We start from the raw sequence: 18,305 nt of genomic DNA, 5'->3' as shown, positions 1-18,305 counted from the left end.
CTGAGACACTACAACAGCACAGGTAACAGCAGCACAATGCTCAGTACACAATACAGCTGGGATGTAGGGAAGCAGAGGAGGTGTCTGTGTACCACCAGGGGCAGCGCTGTACATAGTGCACACATTAGTACAATACAGGGGACACAGAACATTACAGTGACTGAGACACTACAACAGCACAGGTAACAGCAGCACAATGCTCAGTACACAATACAGCTGGGAAGTAGGGAAGCAGAGGAGGTGTCCGCGTACTACCAGGGGCAGCGCTGTACATAGGGCACACATTAGTACAATACAGGGGACACAGAACATTACAGTGACTGAGACACTACAACAGCACAGGTAACAGCAGCACTATGCTCAGTACACAATACAGCTGGGATGTAGGGAAGCAGAGGAGGTGTCCGTGTACTACCAGGGGCAGCGCTGTACATAGAGCACACATTAGTACAATACAGGGGACACATAACATTACAGTGACTGACACACTACAACAGCACAGGTAACAGCAGCACCATTCTCAGTACACAATACAGACGGGATGTAGGGAAGCAGAGGAGGTGTCTGTGTACTACCAGGGGCAGCGCTGTACATAGGGCACACATTAGTACAATACAGGGGACACAGAACATTACAGTGACTGAGACACTACAACAGCACAGGTAACAGCAGCACTATGCTCAGTACACAATACAGCTGGGATATAGGGAAGCAGAGGAGGTGTCCGTGTACTACCAGGGGCAGCGCTGTACATAGAGCACACATTAGTACAATACAGGGGACACATAACATTACAGTGACTGATACACTACAACAGCACAGGTAACAGCAGCACCATTCTCAGTACACAATACATACCGGATGTAGGGAAGCAGAGGAGGTGTCTGTGTACTACTAGGGGCAGCGCTGTACATAGGGCACACATTAGTACAATACAGAGGACACAGAACATTACAGTGACTGAGACACTACAACAGCACAGGTAACAGCAGCACAATGCTCAGTACACAGTACAGCTGGGATGTAGGGAAGCAGAGGAGGTGTCCGCGTACTACCAGGGGCAGCGCTGTACATGGGGCACACATTAGTACAATACAGGGGACACAGAACATTACAGTGACTGAGACACTACAACAGCACAAGTAACAGCAGCACAATGCTCAGTACACAGTACAGCTGGGATGTAGGGAAGCAGAGGAGGTGTCCGTGTACTACCAGGGGCAGCGCCGTACATAGGGCACACATTAGTACAATACAGGGGACACAGAACATTACCGTGACTGAGACACTACAACAGCACAGGTAACAGCAGCACAATGCTCAGTACACAATACAGCTGGGATGTAGGGAAGCAGAGGAGGTGTCCGTGTACTACCAGGGGCAGCGCGGTACATATAGCACACATTATTACAATACAGCTGGGATGTCGGGAAGCAGAGGAGGTGTCCGTGTACTACCAGGGGCAGCGCTGTACATAGGGCGCACATTAGTACAATACAGGGGACACAGAACATTACCGTGACTGAGACACTACAACAGCACAGGTAACAGCAGCACAATGCTCAGTACACAATACAGCTGGGATGTAGGGAAGCAGAGGAGGTGTCCGTGTACTACCAGGGGCAGTGCTGTACATAGGGCACACATTAGTACAATACAGGGGACACAGAACATTACAGTGACTGAGACACTACAACAGCACAGGTAACAGCAGCACAATGCTCAGTACACAATACAGCTGGGATGTAGGGAAGCAGAGGAGGTGTCCGTGTACTACCAGGGACAGTGCTGTACATACAGTAGGGTACACATTAGTACAATACAGGGGACACAGAACAATACAGTGACTGAGACATTACAACAGCACAGTTAACAGCAGCACAATGCTCAGTACACAATACAGCTGGGATGTAGGGAAGCAGAGGAGGTGTCTGTGTACTACCAGGGGCAGCGCTGTACATAGGGCACACATTAGTACAATACAGGGGACACAGAACATTACAGTGACTGAGACACTACAACAGCACAGGTAACAGCAGCACAATGCTCAGTACACAATACAGCTGGGATGTAGGAAAGCAGAGGAGGTGTCCGTGTACTACCAGGGGCAGCGCCGTACATAGGGCACACATTAGTACAATACAAGGGATAGAGGACATTACAGTGACTAAGACACTACAACAGCACAGGTAACAGCAGCACAATGCTCAGTACACAATACAGCTGGGATGTAGGGAAGCAGAGGAGGTGTCCGTGTACTACCAGGGACAGTGCTGTACATACAGTAGGGTACACATTAGTACAATACAGGGGACACAGAACAATACAGTGACTGAGACATTACAACAGCACAGGTAACAGCAGCACAATGCTCAGTACACAATACAGCTGGGATGTAGGGAAGCAGAGGAGGTTTCCGTGTACTACCAGGGGCAGCGCTGTACATGGGGCACACATTAGTACAATACAGGGGACACAGAACATTACAGTGACTGAGACACTACAACAGCACAAGTAACAGCAGCACAATGCTCAGTACACAATACAGCTGGGATGTAGGGAAGCAGAGGAGGTGTCCGTGTACTACCAGGGACAGCGCTGTACATAGGGCACACATTAGTACAATACAGGGGACACAGAACATTACAGTGACTGAGACACTACAAGAGCACAGGTAACAGCAGCACAGTGCTCAGTACACAATACAGCTGGGATGTAGGGAAGCAGAGGAGGTGTCTGTGTACTACCAGGGGCAGCGCCGTACATAGGGCACACATTAGTACAATACAGGGGACACAGAACATTACAGTGAGTGAGACACTAACACAGCACAGGTAACAGCAGCACAATGCTCAGTACACAATACACCTGGGATGTAGGGAAGCAGAGGAGGTGTCCGTGTACTACCAGGGGCAGTGCCGTACATAGGGCACAAATTAGTACAATACAGGGGACACAGAACATTACAGTGACTGAGACACTACAACAGCACAGGTAACAGCAGCACAATGCTCAGTACACAATACAGCTGGGAAGTAGGGAAGCAGAGGAGGTGTCCGCGTACTACCAGGGGCAGCGCTGTACATAGGGCACACATTAGTACAATACAGGGGACACAGAACATTACAGTGACTGAGACACTACAACAGCACAGGTAACAGCAGCACTATGCTCAGTACACAATACAGCTGGGATATAGGGAAGCAGAGGAGGTGTCCGTGTACTACCAGGGGCAGCGCTGTACATAGAGCACACATTAGTACAATACAGGGGACACATAACATTACAGTGACTGAGACACTACAACAGCACAGGTAACAGCAGCACCATTCTCAGTACACAATACAGCTGGGATGTAGGGAAGCAGAGGAGGTGTCCATGTACTACCAGGGGCAGCGCAGTACTCAGGGCACACATTAGTACAATACAGGGGACACAGAACATTACAGTGACTGAGACACTACAACAGCACAGGTAACAGCAGCACAATGCTCAGTACACAATACATCTGGGAAGTAGGGAAGCAGAGGAGGTGTCCGTGTACTACCAGGGACAGCGCTGTACATAGGGCACACATTAGTACAATACAGGGGACACAGAACATTACAGTGACTGAGACACTACAACAGCACAGGTAACAGCAGCACAATGCTCAGTACACAATACAGACCGGATGTAGGGAAGCAGAGGAGGTGTCTGTGTACTACCAGGGGCAGCGCTGTACATAGGGCACACATTAGTACAATACAGGGGACACAGAACATTACAGTGACTGATACACTACAACAGCGCAGGTAACAGCAGCACAATGCTCAGTACACAATACAGCTGGGATGTAGGGAAGCAGAGGAGGTATCCATGTACTACCAGGGGCAGCGCCGTACATAGGTCACACATTAGTACAATACAGGGGACACAGAACATTACAGTGACTGAGACACTACAACAGCACAGGTAACAGCAGCACAATACTCAGTACACAATACAGCTGGGATGTAGGGAAGCAGAGGAGGTGTCTGTGTACTACCAGGGGCAGCGCTGTACATAGTGCACACATTAGTACAATACAGGGGACACAGAACATTACAGTGACTGATACACTACAACAGCGCAGGTAACAGCAGCACAATGCTCAGTACACAATACAGCTGGGATGTAGGGAAGCAGAGGAGGTGTCTGTGTACTACCAGGGGCAGCGCTGTACATAGGGCACACATTAGTACAATACAGGGGACACAGAACATTACAGTGACTGAGACACTACAACAGCACAGGTAACAGCAGCACAATGCTCAGTACACAATACAGCTGGGATGTAGGGAAGCAGAGGAAGTGTCCGTGTACTACCAGGGGGAGTGCTGTACATAGGGCACACATTAGTACAATACAGGGGACACAGAACATTACAGTGACTGAGACACTACAACAGCACAGGTAACAGCAGCACAATGCTCAGTACACAATACAGCTGGGATGTAGGGAAGCAGAGGAGGTGTCTGTGTACTACCAGGGGCAGCGCTGTACATAGGGCACACATTAGTACAATACAGGGGACACAGACCATTACAGTGACTGAGACACTACAACAGCACAGGTAACAGCAGCACAATGCTCAGTACACAATACAGCTGGGATGTAGGGAAGCAGAGGATGTGTCAGTGTACTACCAGGGGCAGCACCATACATAGGGCACACATAAGTACAATACAGGGGACACCGAACATTACAGTGACTGAGACACTACAACAGCACAGGTAACAGCAGCACAATGTTCAGTACACAATACAGCTGGGACGTAGGAAAGCAGAGGAGGTGTCCGTGTACTACCAGGGGCAGCACTGTACATAGGGCACACATTAGTACAATACAGGGGACACAGAACATTACAGTGACTGAGACACTACAACAGCACAGGTAACAGAAGCGCAATGCTCTGTACACAATACAGCTGGGATGTAGGGAAGCAGAGGAGGTGTCCGTGTACTACCAGGGGCAGCACCGTACATAGGGCACACATTAGTACAATACAGGGGACACATAACATTACAGTGACTGAGACACTACAACAGCACAGGAAAAAGCAGCACAATGCTCAGTACACAATACAGCTGGGATGTAGGGAAGCAGAGGAGGTGTCCGTGTACCACCAAGGGCAGCGCTGTACATAGTGCACACATTAGTACAATACAGGGGACACAGAACATTACAGTGACTGAGACACTACAACAGCACAGGTAACAGCAGCACAATGCTCAGTACACAATACAGCTGGGATGTAGGAAAGCAGAGGAAGTGTCCGTGTACTACCAGGGGCAGCGCCATACATAGGGCACACATCAGTACAATACAGGGGACACAGAACATTACAGTGACTGAGACACTACAACAGCACAGGTAACAGCAGCACAATGCTCAGTACACAATACACCTAGGATGTAGGGAAGCAGAGGAGGTGTCCGTGTACTACCAGGGGCAGCGCTGTACATAGGGCACAAATTAGTACAATACAGGGGACACAGAACATTACAGTGACTGAGACACTACAACAGCACAGGTAACAGCCGGACAATGCTCAGTACACAATACAGCTGGATGTAGGGAAGCAGAGGAGGTGTCCGTGTACTACCAGGGGCAGCGCTGTACATAGGGCACACATTAGTACAATACAGGGGACACAGAACATTACAGTGACTGAGACACTACAACAGCACAGGTAACAGCAGCACAATGCTCAGTACACAATACAGCTGGGATGTAGGGAAGCAGAGGAGGTGTCCGTGTACTAACCAGGGGCAGCGCTGTATACAGGGCACACATTAGTACAATACAGGGGACACAGAACATTACAGTGACTGAGACACTACAACAGCACAGGTAACAGCAGCACAATGCTCAGTACACAATACAGCTGGGAAGTAGGGAAGCAGAGGAGGTGTCCACGTACTACCAGGGGCAGCGCTGTACATAGGGCACACATTAGTACAATACAGGGGACACAGAACATTACAGTGACTGAGACACTACAACAGTACAGGTAACAGCAGCACTATGCTCAGTACACAATACAGCTGGGATATAGGGAAGCAGAGGAGGTGTCCGTGTACTACCAGGGGCAGCGCTGTACATAGGGCACACATTAGTACAATACAGGGGACACATAACATTACAGTGACTGACACACTACAACAGCACAGGTAACAGCAGCACCATTCTCAGTACACAATACAGACGGGATGTAGGGAAGCAGAGGAGGTGTCTGTGTACTACCAGGGGCAGCGCTGTACATAGGGCACACATTAGTACAATACAGGGGACACAGAACATTACAGTGACTGATACACTACAACAGCGCAGGTAACAGCAGCACAATGCTCAGTACACAATACAGCTGGGATGTAGGGAAGCAGAGGAGGTGTCTGTGTACTACCAGGGGCATCGCTGTACATAGGGCACACATTAGTACAATACAGGGGACACAGAACATTACAGTGACTGAGACACTACAACAGCACAGGTAACAGCAGCACAATGCTCAGTACACAATACAGCTGGGATGTAGGGAAGCAGAGGAGGTGTCTGTGTACCACCAGGGGCAGCGCTGTACATAGTGCACACATTAGTACAATACAGGGGACACAGAACATTACAGTGACTGAGACACTACAACAGCACAGGTAACAGCAGCACAATGCTCAGTACACAATACAGCTGGGAAGTAGGGAAGCAGAGGAGGTGTCCGCGTACTACCAGGGGCAGCGCTGTACATAGGGCACACATTAGTACAATACAGGGGACACAGAACATTACAGTGACTGAGACACTACAACAGCACAGGTAACAGCAGCACTATGCTCAGTACACAATACAGCTGGGATGTAGGGAAGCAGAGGAGGTGTCCGTGTACTACCAGGGGCAGCGCTGTACATAGAGCACACATTAGTACAATACAGGGGACACATAACATTACAGTGACTGACACACTACAACAGCACAGGTAACAGCAGCACCATTCTCAGTACACAATACAGACGGGATGTAGGGAAGCAGAGGAGGTGTCTGTGTACTACCAGGGGCAGCGCTGTACATACAGATGGCGCCGGGCTTGTCTTTGCTGGGGATGGCGGAGGACTCGCCACCCGCCATCCCACCCGCCATCCCCCGCCCCGCGCCATCTGTATGTCGGAAGGGGACGCGCGTGCACGAGGTGCACGCGCGTCCCGTTCCGACGGTGCTTTTCCCCGGGTCCCCGCCAGCTTCCCCGGGTCCCCGCCGGTCCACACCGCCCCCCCGCAGCCCCCCGCAGCCCTGTCGGTCTCACTGAAGCTGGGGACGGGCAGGACTGCACCCGCCGCGCCGCCTCGCCGCCCGGCTACTGAGACGCTCGTGCGTGGGAAACGCACGAGCGTCTCATTCAGCCAGAGCGCCAGATTGCTGGCGGATCGCCAGGGACACGGTCCTGGCGCTCCGCCAGCAATAATAAGGCCGGCGCCATCTGTAGGGCACACATTAGTACAATACAGGGGACACAGAACATTACAGTGACTGAGACACTACAACAGCACAGGTAACAGCAGCACAATGCTCAGTAAACAATACAGCTGGGATGTAGGGAAGCAGAGGATGTGTCTGTGTACTACCAGGGGCATCGCTGTACATAGGGCACACATTAGTACAATACAGGGGACACATAACATTACAGTGACTGAGACACTACAACAGCACAGGTAACAGCAGCACAATGCTCAGTACACAATACAGCTGGGATGTAGGGAAGCAGAGGAGGTGTCCGTGTACTACCAGGGGCAGCGCTGTACATAGGGCACACATTAGTACAATACAGGGGACACAGAACATTACAGTGACTGAGACACTACAACGGCACAGGTAACAGCAGCACAATGCTCAGTACACAATACAGCTGGGATATAGGGAAGCAGAGGAGGTGTCCGTGTACTACCAGGGACAGCGCTGTACATAGGGCACACATTAGTACAGTACAGGGGACACAGAACATTACAGTGACTGAGACACTACAACAGCACAGGTAACAGCAGCACAATGCTCAGTACACAATACAGCTGGGATGTAGGAAAGCAGAGGAAGTGTCCGTGTACTACCAGGGGCAGCGCCATACATAGGGCACACATCAGTACAATACAGGGGACACAGAACATTACAGTGACTGAGACACTACAACAGCACAGGTAACAGCAGCACAATGCTCAGTACACAATACACCTAGGATGTAGGGAAGCAGAGGAGGTGTCCGTGTACTACCAGGGGCAGCGCTGTACATAGGGCACAAATTAGTACAATACAGGGGACACAGAACATTACAGTGACTGAGACACTACAACAGCACAGGTAACAGCAGCACAATGATCAGTACACAATACAGCTGGGAAGTAGGGAAGCAGAGGAGGTGTCCACGTACTACCAGGGGCAGCGCTGTACATAGGGCACACATTAGTACAATACAGGGGACACAGAACATTACAGTGACTGAGACACTACAACAGCACAGGTAACAGCAGCACAATGCTCAGTACACAATACAGCTGGGATGTAGGAAAGCAGAGGAAGTGTCCGTGTACTACCAGGGGCAGCGCCATACATAGGGCACACATCAGTACAATACAGGGGACACAGAACATTACAGTGACTGAGACACTACAACAGCACAGGTAACAGCAGCACAATGCTCAGTACACAATACAGCTGGGATGTAGGGAAGCAGAGGAGGTGTCTGTGTACTACCAGGGGCAGAACTGTACATAGGGCCCACATTAGTACAATACAGGGGACACCGAACATTACAGTGACTGAGACACTACAACAGCACAGGTAACAGCAGCACAATGCTCAGTACACAATACAGCTGGGAAGTAGGGAAGCAGAGGAGGTGTCCACGTACTACCAGGGGCAGCGCTGTACATAGGGCACACATTAGTACAATACAGGGGACACAGAACATTACAGTGACTGAGACACTACAACAGTACAGGTAACAGCAGCACTATGCTCAGTACACAATACAGCTGGGATGTAGGGAAGCAGAGTAGGTGTCCGTGTACTACCAGGGGCAGCGCTGTACATAGAGCACACATTAGTACAATACAGGGGACACATAACATTACAGTGACTGACACACTACAACAGCACAGGTAACAGCAGCACCATTCTCAGTACACAATACAGACGGGATGTAGGGAAGCAGAGGAGGTGTCTGTGTACTACCAGGGGCAGCGCTGTACATAGGGCACACATTAGTACAATACAGGGGACACAGAACATTACAGTGACTGATACACTACAACAGCGCAGGTAACAGCAGCACAATGCTCAGTACACAATACAGCTGGGATGTAGGGAAGCAGAGGAGGTGTCTGTGTACTACCAGGGGCATCGCTGTACATAGGGCACACATTAGTACAATACAGGGGACACAGAACATTACAGTGACTGAGACACTACAACAGCACAGGTAACAGCAGCACAATGCTCAGTACACAATACAGCTGGGATGTAGGGAAGCAGAGGAGGTGTCTGTGTACCACCAGGGGCAGCGCTGTACATAGTGCACACATTAGTACAATACAGGGGACACAGAACATTACAGTGACTGAGACACTACAACAGCACAGGTAACAGCAGCACAATGCTCAGTACACAATACAGCTGGGAAGTAGGGAAGCAGAGGAGGTGTCCGCGTACTACCAGGGGCAGCGCTGTACATAGGGCACACATTAGTACAATACAGGGGACACAGAACATTACAGTGACTGAGACACTACAACAGCACAGGTAACAGCAGCACTATGCTCAGTACACAATACAGCTGGGATGTAGGGAAGCAGAGGAGGTGTCCGTGTACTACCAGGGGCAGCGCTGTACATAGAGCACACATTAGTACAATACAGGGGACACATAACATTACAGTGACTGACACACTACAACAGCACAGGTAACAGCAGCACCATTCTCAGTACACAATACAGACGGGATGTAGGGAAGCAGAGGAGGTGTCTGTGTACTACCAGGGGCAGCGCTGTACATAGGGCACACATTAGTACAATACAGGGGACACAGAACATTACAGTGACTGAGACACTACAACAGCACAGGTAACAGCAGCACAATGCTCAGTAAACAATACAGCTGGGATGTAGGGAAGCAGAGGATGTGTCTGTGTACTACCAGGGGCATCGCTGTACATAGGGCACACATTAGTACAATACAGGGGACACATAACATTACAGTGACTGAGACACTACAACAGCACAGGTAACAGCAGCACAATGCTCAGTACACAATACAGCTGGGATGTAGGGAAGCAGAGGAGGTGTCCGTGTACCACCAGGGGCAGCGCTATACATAGTGCACACATTAGTACAATACAGGGGACACAGAACATTACAGTGACTGAGACACTACAACAGCACAGCTAACAGCAGCACAATGCTCAGTACACAATACAGCTGGGATGTAGGGAAGCAGAGGAGGTGTCCGTGTACCACCAAGGGCAGCGCTGTACATAGTGCACACATTAGTACAATACAGGGGACACAGAACATTACAGTGACTGAGACACTACAACAGCACAGGTAACAGCAGCACAATGCTCAGTACACAATACAGCTGGGATGTAGCGGAAGGTCGTCTTCTACAGGGAAAATTCAAACTAAATGCAGATATGGACCTGTACATGGACTTCTACATGGAAATGTCCAAGAAGATGGCCTTAGGATATCTGTGGGATGTGGGGCATCCCTCTGTGCACTTGGCTTACTAGTCCCCATTCTAATCACTCCTACCCCTTGTTTGTAGCGAGCTTTGCTAGTCGATTGGAGTAATGTGTTGGGAATTGATCATTCTCTTGTCCATTTGGTGACTGTCCATGTATTTGGGAGGTTGTCGGCACCTCTCCTGAGGAGCACTCTCTGTGTTTACGTTATGATGATGGGCTCGGCCCCTGGTTGGGGACCTTGTGGGAAAGAACAGCCACATTAGGAGCAGTGTGACTGCCACTAGGTTCACGTACCTGTAGGCCTCAGTTTCCCAACCACGCTGGGGTCCTGGTTATGGATCTGGTGACTTTGAGTGGACCCTGCAGCTATTTTGTTGTCATCTGAATGCAAAGGCAAATGTTGGTCCTAATGGGGACCTGTCTCTTTTAGGCACCACCATACATTAAGTCATTAATGACCGTTATCCATGTTTGTATGTTTCATTGGGTACTGATGTATCTGCCATTTGCCGCTAGTGTCTATAGTCGGACTGGTACATTACAATGATAATGGTATATACTGTAAAATAGTCCTTACCCGTGCATTGTTTTATTCCTCATGTTACGCCTCTGGTCACCGCGCACACTCCTAGTTTTTAGATCGGTTGAGTTTATTTTATTTTTAGATTCAGTATTTCCATCCAACTTTCTGTAAAGAAAACAGACAGAAATCACAGCAATGTGACTGGTGACACTGCACTCCGACTGGTGACACTGCACTCACTCTGCACTGTGACAGGTGACACTGCACTCCGCAGCTCCACACTCCGCGCTGTGACTGGTGACACTGCACTCACTCCACACTGTGACATGTGACACTGCATTTACTCCACATACTGCACTGTGACTGGTGACACTGCACTTCGCAGCTCCACACTCCACACTATGACAGGTGACACTGCACTCACTCCACACTGTGACAGGTGACACTGCACTCACTCCACACTGTGACAGGTGACACTGCACTCACTCCACACTGTGACAGGTGACACTGCACTCACTCCACACTGTGACAGGTGACACTGCACTCACTCCACACTGTGACAGGTGACACGGCACACACTCCGAGCTGTGACACTCCACCCCCATCCCACTCTCACCCCTCCCCCACGCGAATGGCCAGCATTGACATTGCATTCCCATGCCCATACATGCCACCACCACCTGTATGCCCCATTACACCCTTGACAGCAACATAGTAAATCGATGATGACGTTCGCAGTTAGAGTTTCCATCTGCACAGAAATGCGCCATCGGGGCAGGTGCCAAATTCGGTTCACTCCAAGTGAACCGGAATCCGCCCCTCAGTCCACAATCTGCACTGTGAATGGCGACACTGCACGGGGGAGCAATGTTTTATATATGCACAGACGCTGGGTGAGAGCTGGCATGGCAAACTGCTAGTTCACTGTCCCGTTGGCACCTAGCAGTGCGTGCGGAGGACGGAGGGTGATGGGCTGTGCATATGGGAATTAGGCAGTGATGCAGTTGCTGAGGGCGGGCAGTTGATATCACGTGATGTCATCTGCCCGCCCTCTTCCTGTACGGGGAACACACAAAGCTTAGGCGCTATAGAGGGTCTTCGTTTTGTGGGCTCCTTCCAAATCATTTACTGGTCTGTGACCACCGAATGGTTTGGTCTCCGCAGCCAAGGCTGCTTATGCAAAACACCCATTCGCAGCCATGCAGGGGAATTCACCGAGCGGGGGGAGGCCGGCGGCTGCGCGGGTGGCGTTTTATCTACATGCAATTCTGCAAAAAAAGCAGCGCTGTGTGTGGACCAGAATAAGGTCCTCAGTCCGCACTCTATACTCTGCACTGTGCACTATGACTGGTTCTGCACTGTGACAATCCACGGAGCAACACTGCACACTCAGCACTGCAACACTCCACACTCCCCACTAAGCACTGCAACACTCGGCAGTCAGCACTGTGACACTAGGCACTGCGACACTCGGCAGTCAGCACTGCGACACTCGGCAGTCAGCACTGCGACACTCGGCAGTCAGCACTGCGACACTCGGCAGTCAGCACTGCGACACTCCACACTCCCCACTCAGCACTGCGACACTCCCAACTCAGCACTGCGACACTCCCCACTCAGCACTGCGACACTCGGCAGTCAGCACTGTGGCATTCAGCACTGCAACACTCGGCAGTCAGCACTGCGACACTCGGCAGTCAGCACTGTGGCATTCAGCACTGCGACACTCGGCAGTCAGCACTGCGACACTCGGCAGTCAGCACTGCGACACTCGGCAGTCAGCACTGCGACACTCGGCACTTAGCACTGTGACACTCGGCACTGTGACACTTCACACTTAGCAGTGTGACACTCGGCACTGCGACACTCAGCACTGTGACACTCCGGACTTAGCACTGTGACACTAGGCACTGCGATACTCGGCAGTCAGCGCTGCGACACTCAGCACTGCGGTACTTGGCAGTCGGCACTGTGACACTCGGCCTTCGGCACTGTGACACTCAGCAGTCAGCAGAGCGCCACTCGCCACTCAGCATTGCAACACTCGCCAGTCAGCACTGCGACACTCCGCACTTAGCACTGTGACACTAGGCACTGCAACACTCCACACTCGGCAGTCAGCACTGCGACACTTGGCAATCAGCACTGCAACACTCGGCAATCAGCACTGCAACACTCGAAACTGTGACATTCCACAATTAGCACTGTGACACTCTGCACTGCGGCTCTTAGCACCGTGACACTCCGCATTTAGCACTGTGAAACTAGGCACTGCAACACTCGGCAGTCGGCACTGCGACACTCTGCCGTCAGCACTGCGACACTCGGCAGTCAGCACTGTGACACTCGGCACTGCGACACTCAGCACTGTGACACACGGCACTTAGCACTGTGACACTAGGCACTGCGACACTCCACACTCAGCAGTCAGCACTGCGACACTTGGCAGTCAGCACTGCGACACTCGGCAATCAGCACTGCAACACTCGGCAATCAGCACTGCAACACTCGGCACTGTGACAATCCACAATTAGCACTGTGACACTCGGCACTGAGGCACTTAGCACCGTGACACTCCGCATTTAGCACTGTGAAACTAGGCACTGCGTCACTCGGCAGTCGGATCTGCGACACTCGGCAGTCAGCACTGTGATACTCGGCAGTCAGCTCTGCGACACTCGGCACTGCGGTACTCGGCAGTCGGCACTGTGACACTCGGTACTGTGGCACTCGCCAGTCAGCACTGCGACACTCGCCAGTCAGCACTGCGACACTCCGCACTTAGCACTGTGACACTCGGCGCTGTGACACATGGCACTTAGCACTGTGACACTCAGCAGTGTGACACTATGACACTATGCACTTAGAACTGTGACACTAGGCACTGCGACACTCCACACTCGGCAGCCAGCACTGCAACACTTGGCAGTCAGCACTGCGACACTGGGCAATCAGCACTGCAACACTCGGCACTGTGACAATCCAAAATTAGCACTGTGAAACTCGGCACTGAGGCACTTAGCACCGTGACACTCCGCATTTAGCACTGTGAAACTAGGCACTGCGACTCTCGGCATTCGGAACTGCGACACTCGGCAGTCGGCACTGTGACACTCTGTCCTGCGACACTCGCCAGTCAGCACTGCGACACTCGCCAGTCAGCACTGCGACATTCGGCACTGTGACACTCCACACTTAACACTGTGACACTCGGCACTGTGACACCCGGCAGTGAGACACTCTGCACCCGGCAGACAGCACTGCGACACACGGCAGTCAGCACTGCGACACACAGCAGTCAGCACTGCACTGTGACACTAGGCAGTGTGACGATCCACACTTTGCACTGTGGCACTCGGTAGTGTGACAATTAGAACTTAGCAGTGTGACACTCGGCACTGCGACACTCCGCACACAGCACTGTGACACTCGGCACTGCGACACAACACAGTCAGCACTGTGACACTAGGCACTGCAACACTCCACAGTCAGCACTGTGACACTAGGCACTGTGACACTTGGCAGTCAGCACTGTGGCAGTCGGCACTGTGACACTCCGGACACGGCACTGTGACACTAGGCACTGTGACACTAGGCACTGCAACACTCCACACTCGGCAGTCAGCACTGCGGCAGTCAGCACTGCGACCCTCTGCAGTCAGCACTGCGACCCTCTGCAGTCAGCACTGCGACACTCGGCAGTCAGCGCTGCGACACTCGGCAGTGCGATACTCGGCAGTCAGCACTGCGACACTCAGCAGTCGGCACTGCAACACTCGGCAGACAGCACCGTGACACTCGGCAGTCAGCACTGTGACACTAGGCACGTCAGCACTGCGACACTCGGCAGTCAGCACTGCGGCAGTCAGCAATGCAACACTCCCCACTCAGCACTGAAACACTCCCCACTCAGCACGGCACTGTGACAATCCGCAATTAGCACTGTAAAACTCGACACTGTGCCTTTCTGCAGTCAGCACTGTGACACTAAGCACTGCGACAATCAGCACTGTGACACTCCGCACTTAGCACTGTGAACCTCGGCACTGTGACACTCGGCAGTGTGACGATCCGCATTTAGCACTGTGACACTCGGCACTGCGACACTCGGCAGTCGGCACTGTGACAGTCGGCACTGCGACACTCCGCACATAGCACTGTGACACTAGGCACTGCAACACTCCACACTCGCCAGGCAGCTCTGCGACACTCGGCACTTCGATACTCGGCAGTCAGCACCATGACACTCGGCAGTCAGCACTGCGGCACTCGGCAGTCAGCACTGCGGCACTCGGCAGTCAGCACTGCAACAGTCGACACTGCGACACTCGACAGTCAGCACTGTGACACTCGGCAGTCAGCACTGCGGCACTGCAACACTCGGCAGCCGGCATGCGACACTAGGCATGTCAGCACTGTGACACTAGACAGTCAGCATTGCGGCAGTCAGCACTGCGACACTCAGCAGTCAGCAGCGCGACACTCGCCACTCAGCATTGCAACACTCGCCAGTCAGCACTGCGACACTCCGCACTTAGCACTGTGACACTCGGCGCTGTGAATCTCGGCAGTGTGACACTAGGCACTTAGAACTGTGACACTAGGCACTGCAACACTCCACACTCGGCAGTCAGCACTGTGACACTTGGCAATCAGCACTGCAACACTCGGCAATCAGCACTGCAACACTCGGCACTGTGACATTCCACAATTAGCACTGTGACACTCTGCACTGCGGCACTTAGCACCGTGACACTCCGCATTTAGCACTGTGAAACTAGGCACTGCAACACTCGGCAGTCGGCACTGCGACACTCTGCAGTCAGCACTGCGACACTCGGCAGTCAGCACTGCGACACTCGGCACTGTGACACTTCACACTTAGCACTGTGACACTCGGCACTGCGACACTCAGCACTTACCACTGTGACACTAGGCACTGCGACACTCGGCAGTCAGCGCTGCGACACTCAGCATTGCGGTACTTGGCAGTCGGCACTGTGACACTCGGCCTTCGGCACTGCGACACTCAGCAGTCAGCAGCGTGACACTCGCCAGTCAGCACTGTGACACTCGCCAGTCAGCATTGCGACACTCCGCACTTAGCACTGTGACACTCGGCGCTGTGACACACGGCACTTAGCACTGTGACACTAGGCACTGCGACACTCCACACTCGGCAGTCAGCACTGCGACACTTGGCAGTCAGCACTGCGACACTCGGCAATCAGCACTGTAACACTCGGCAATCAGCACTGCAACACTCGGCACTGTGACAATCCACAATTAGCACTGTGACACTCGGCACTGAGGCACTTAGCACCGTGACACTCCGCATTTAGCACTGTGAAACTAGGCACTGCGACACTCGGCATTCAGAACTGCGACACTCGGCAGTCAGCACTGTGATACTCGGCAGTCAGCTCTGCGACACTCGGCACTGCGGTACTCGGCAGTCGGCACTGTGACACTCGGTACTGTGGCACTCGCCAGTCAGCACTGCGACACTCGCCAGTCAGCACTGCGACACTCCACACTTAGCACTGTGACACTTGGCGCTGTGACACACGGCACTTAGCACTGTGACACTCGGCAGTGTGACACTCTGCACTTAGAACTGTGACACTAGGCACTGCGACACTCCACACCCGGCAGTCAGCACTGCAAAACACGGCAGTCAGCACTGCAACACATGGCAGTCAGCACTGCGGCAGTCAGCGCTGCGACACTCGGCAGTCAACGCTGCGGCACTCGGCAGTCAGCGCTGCGACACTCGGCAGTCAGCGCTGCGACACTCGGCAGTCAGCGCTGCGACACTCGGTACTGCGACACTCGCCAGTCAGCACTGCGACACTCGCCAGTCAGCACTGCGACACTTGGCGCTGTGACACACGGCACTTAGCACTGTGACACTCGGCAGTGTGGCACTCTGCACTTAGAACTGTGACACTAGGCACTGCGACACTCCACACCCGGCAGTCAGCACTGCGACACACGGCAGTCAGCACAGCAACACATGGCAGTCAGCACTGCGGCAGTCAGCGCTGCGACACTCGGCAGTCAGCGCTGCAACACTCGGCAGTCGGCACTGTGACACTCGGTACTGCGACACTCGCCAGTCAGCACTGCGACACTCGCCAGTCAGCACTGCGACACTTTGCACTTAGCACTGTGACACTCGGTGCTGTGACACATGGCACTTAGCATTGTGACACTCGGCAGTGTGACACTCTGCACTTAGAACTGTGACACTAGGCACTGCGACACTCCACACCCGGCAGTCGGCACTGCGACACACGGCAGTCAGCACTGTGACACATGGCAGTCAGCACTGCGACACTCGGCAGTCAGCACTGCGACACTCGGCAGTCAGCACTGCACTGTGACACTCGGCAGTGTGACGATCCGCACTTAGCACTATGACACTCGGCATTGCGACACTCCGCACACAGCACTGTGACACTCGGCACTGCGACACAACACAGTCAGCACTGTGACACTAGGCACTGTGACACTTGGCAGTTAGCACTGTGGCAGTCGGCACTGCTACACTCCACACACAGCACTGCGACACTAGGCACTGCAACACTCCACACTCGGCAGTCAGCACTGCGACAGTCAGCACTGCAACACTCTGCAATTAGCGCTGCGACACTCGTCAGTCAGCGCTTTCACAGTCGGCACTGTCGCAGTCGGCACTGCGACACTCGGCAGTCAGCGCTGCGACACTTAGCACTATGACACTCCGCACTTAGCACTGTGAACCTCGGCAGTGTGACGATCCGCACTTAGCACTGTGACACTCAGCAGTGTGACACTCGGCAGTCGGCACTGCGACACTCTGCAGTCAGTGCTGCGACACTCGGCACTGCGATACTCCACACTCGGCACGGCGACATTCCACACTGTGACACTCCACACTTAGCACTGTGACACTAGGCACTGCGACACTTGACAGTCAGCACTGTGACACTCGGCAGTCAGCACTTCGACACTCTGGACTGTGACACTCCCCACTCAGCACTGCAACACTCG

At 52.7% G+C, this 18,305-nt stretch overlaps 1 protein-coding gene across 1 annotated transcript in view; it reads right to left on the bottom strand.

Moving 5' to 3' along the window:
* The window catches only part of LOC146058640 (transient receptor potential cation channel subfamily M member 2-like), a 561,103-nt gene that overhangs the window by 376,259 nt on the left and 166,539 nt on the right, over window positions 1–18,305 (bottom strand). Inside the window, exon 12 of the mRNA XM_083170913.1 lies at window positions 11,325–11,435. Within this exon, the coding sequence (XP_083027039.1) occupies window positions 11,325–11,435 (111 nt within the window). The remainder of the gene's footprint in view (window positions 1–11,324; window positions 11,436–18,305) is intronic.

The sequence above is a fragment of the Crinia signifera genome, chromosome 2, assembly GCF_055691185.1.
Source record: "Crinia signifera chromosome 2, ASM5569118v1, whole genome shotgun sequence".
NCBI lineage: Eukaryota > Metazoa > Chordata > Amphibia > Anura > Myobatrachidae > Crinia > Crinia signifera.
This window is presented reverse-complemented; position numbering and strand designations above follow the sequence as displayed.